We start from the raw sequence: 679 nt of genomic DNA on the forward strand, positions 1-679 counted from the left end.
ATAGTGATTTTTGAACAATTATAAATGTTTTATTTTACGAATAACATTGATAGTCATTTATAAAATCTCTTAAGATAACTTTTATTGTATACTTTTATGTGAATACTTCTATAGCATTGTTATATAAGGTGATACCCTCAAGATCAATGATTAAGACTAATTGACTACAATTGGTAAAGATCACAAATTAGAGTAAAATAAGAGAGGTAATCATAATCACAGTTCTCAGTAATGTAAGAGTAAATAGTGAATATCCGTGACAGAATTCTTAAAAATCAATGATAATATAAATATTCAAAACAATAATGTTAAGATATATAATACATAGAAATAAAAGTCAACAGCTCTAGAAAGTTAGAATATTAGGTATAATACATTAATTAGTAATATGTAAAATCAAAGCATCGACACTTCTCTACAAATCAAATAAGTTCACAATATACCAAACAAAATTGAGATAAAACACAAGCAGTTGTGAGTGACCAATCAACTATTCAGGAAATGAAAGGTTAATATTTACTTTGTAGGTACAATCTCCACAGCTAGACTTCAAAGCACCTTGGACTCCATCTATGACACCTTGAGTCTTTGAAAATGTCTTTAATCTGTCTTTGAGGAAAAGAATAAGATCACTAAGGTTACTACTGTATATAACCTTATAACCCCAAGGACTATTATC

The 679-nt window shown here is 27.7% G+C and overlaps 1 protein-coding gene across 1 annotated transcript in view; it reads right to left on the reverse strand.

Annotated features, from left to right (window-relative positions):
* Positions 1–674: 674 nt before the first annotated feature.
* Positions 675–679, reverse strand: part of cand_026750 (uncharacterized protein) — a gene marked incomplete at both ends in the record, with an annotated part of 935 nt that continues 930 nt past the window's right edge. Inside the window, one exon of the mRNA XM_067212903.1 lies at positions 675–679. This exon is cut by the window's right edge and continues 753 nt beyond it. Within this exon, the coding sequence (XP_067067799.1) occupies positions 675–679 (5 nt within the window).

Source organism: Cryptosporidium andersoni (genome assembly GCF_001865355.1).
Source record: "Cryptosporidium andersoni isolate 30847 chromosome Unknown contig_103, whole genome shotgun sequence".
NCBI lineage: Eukaryota > Apicomplexa > Conoidasida > Eucoccidiorida > Cryptosporidiidae > Cryptosporidium > Cryptosporidium andersoni.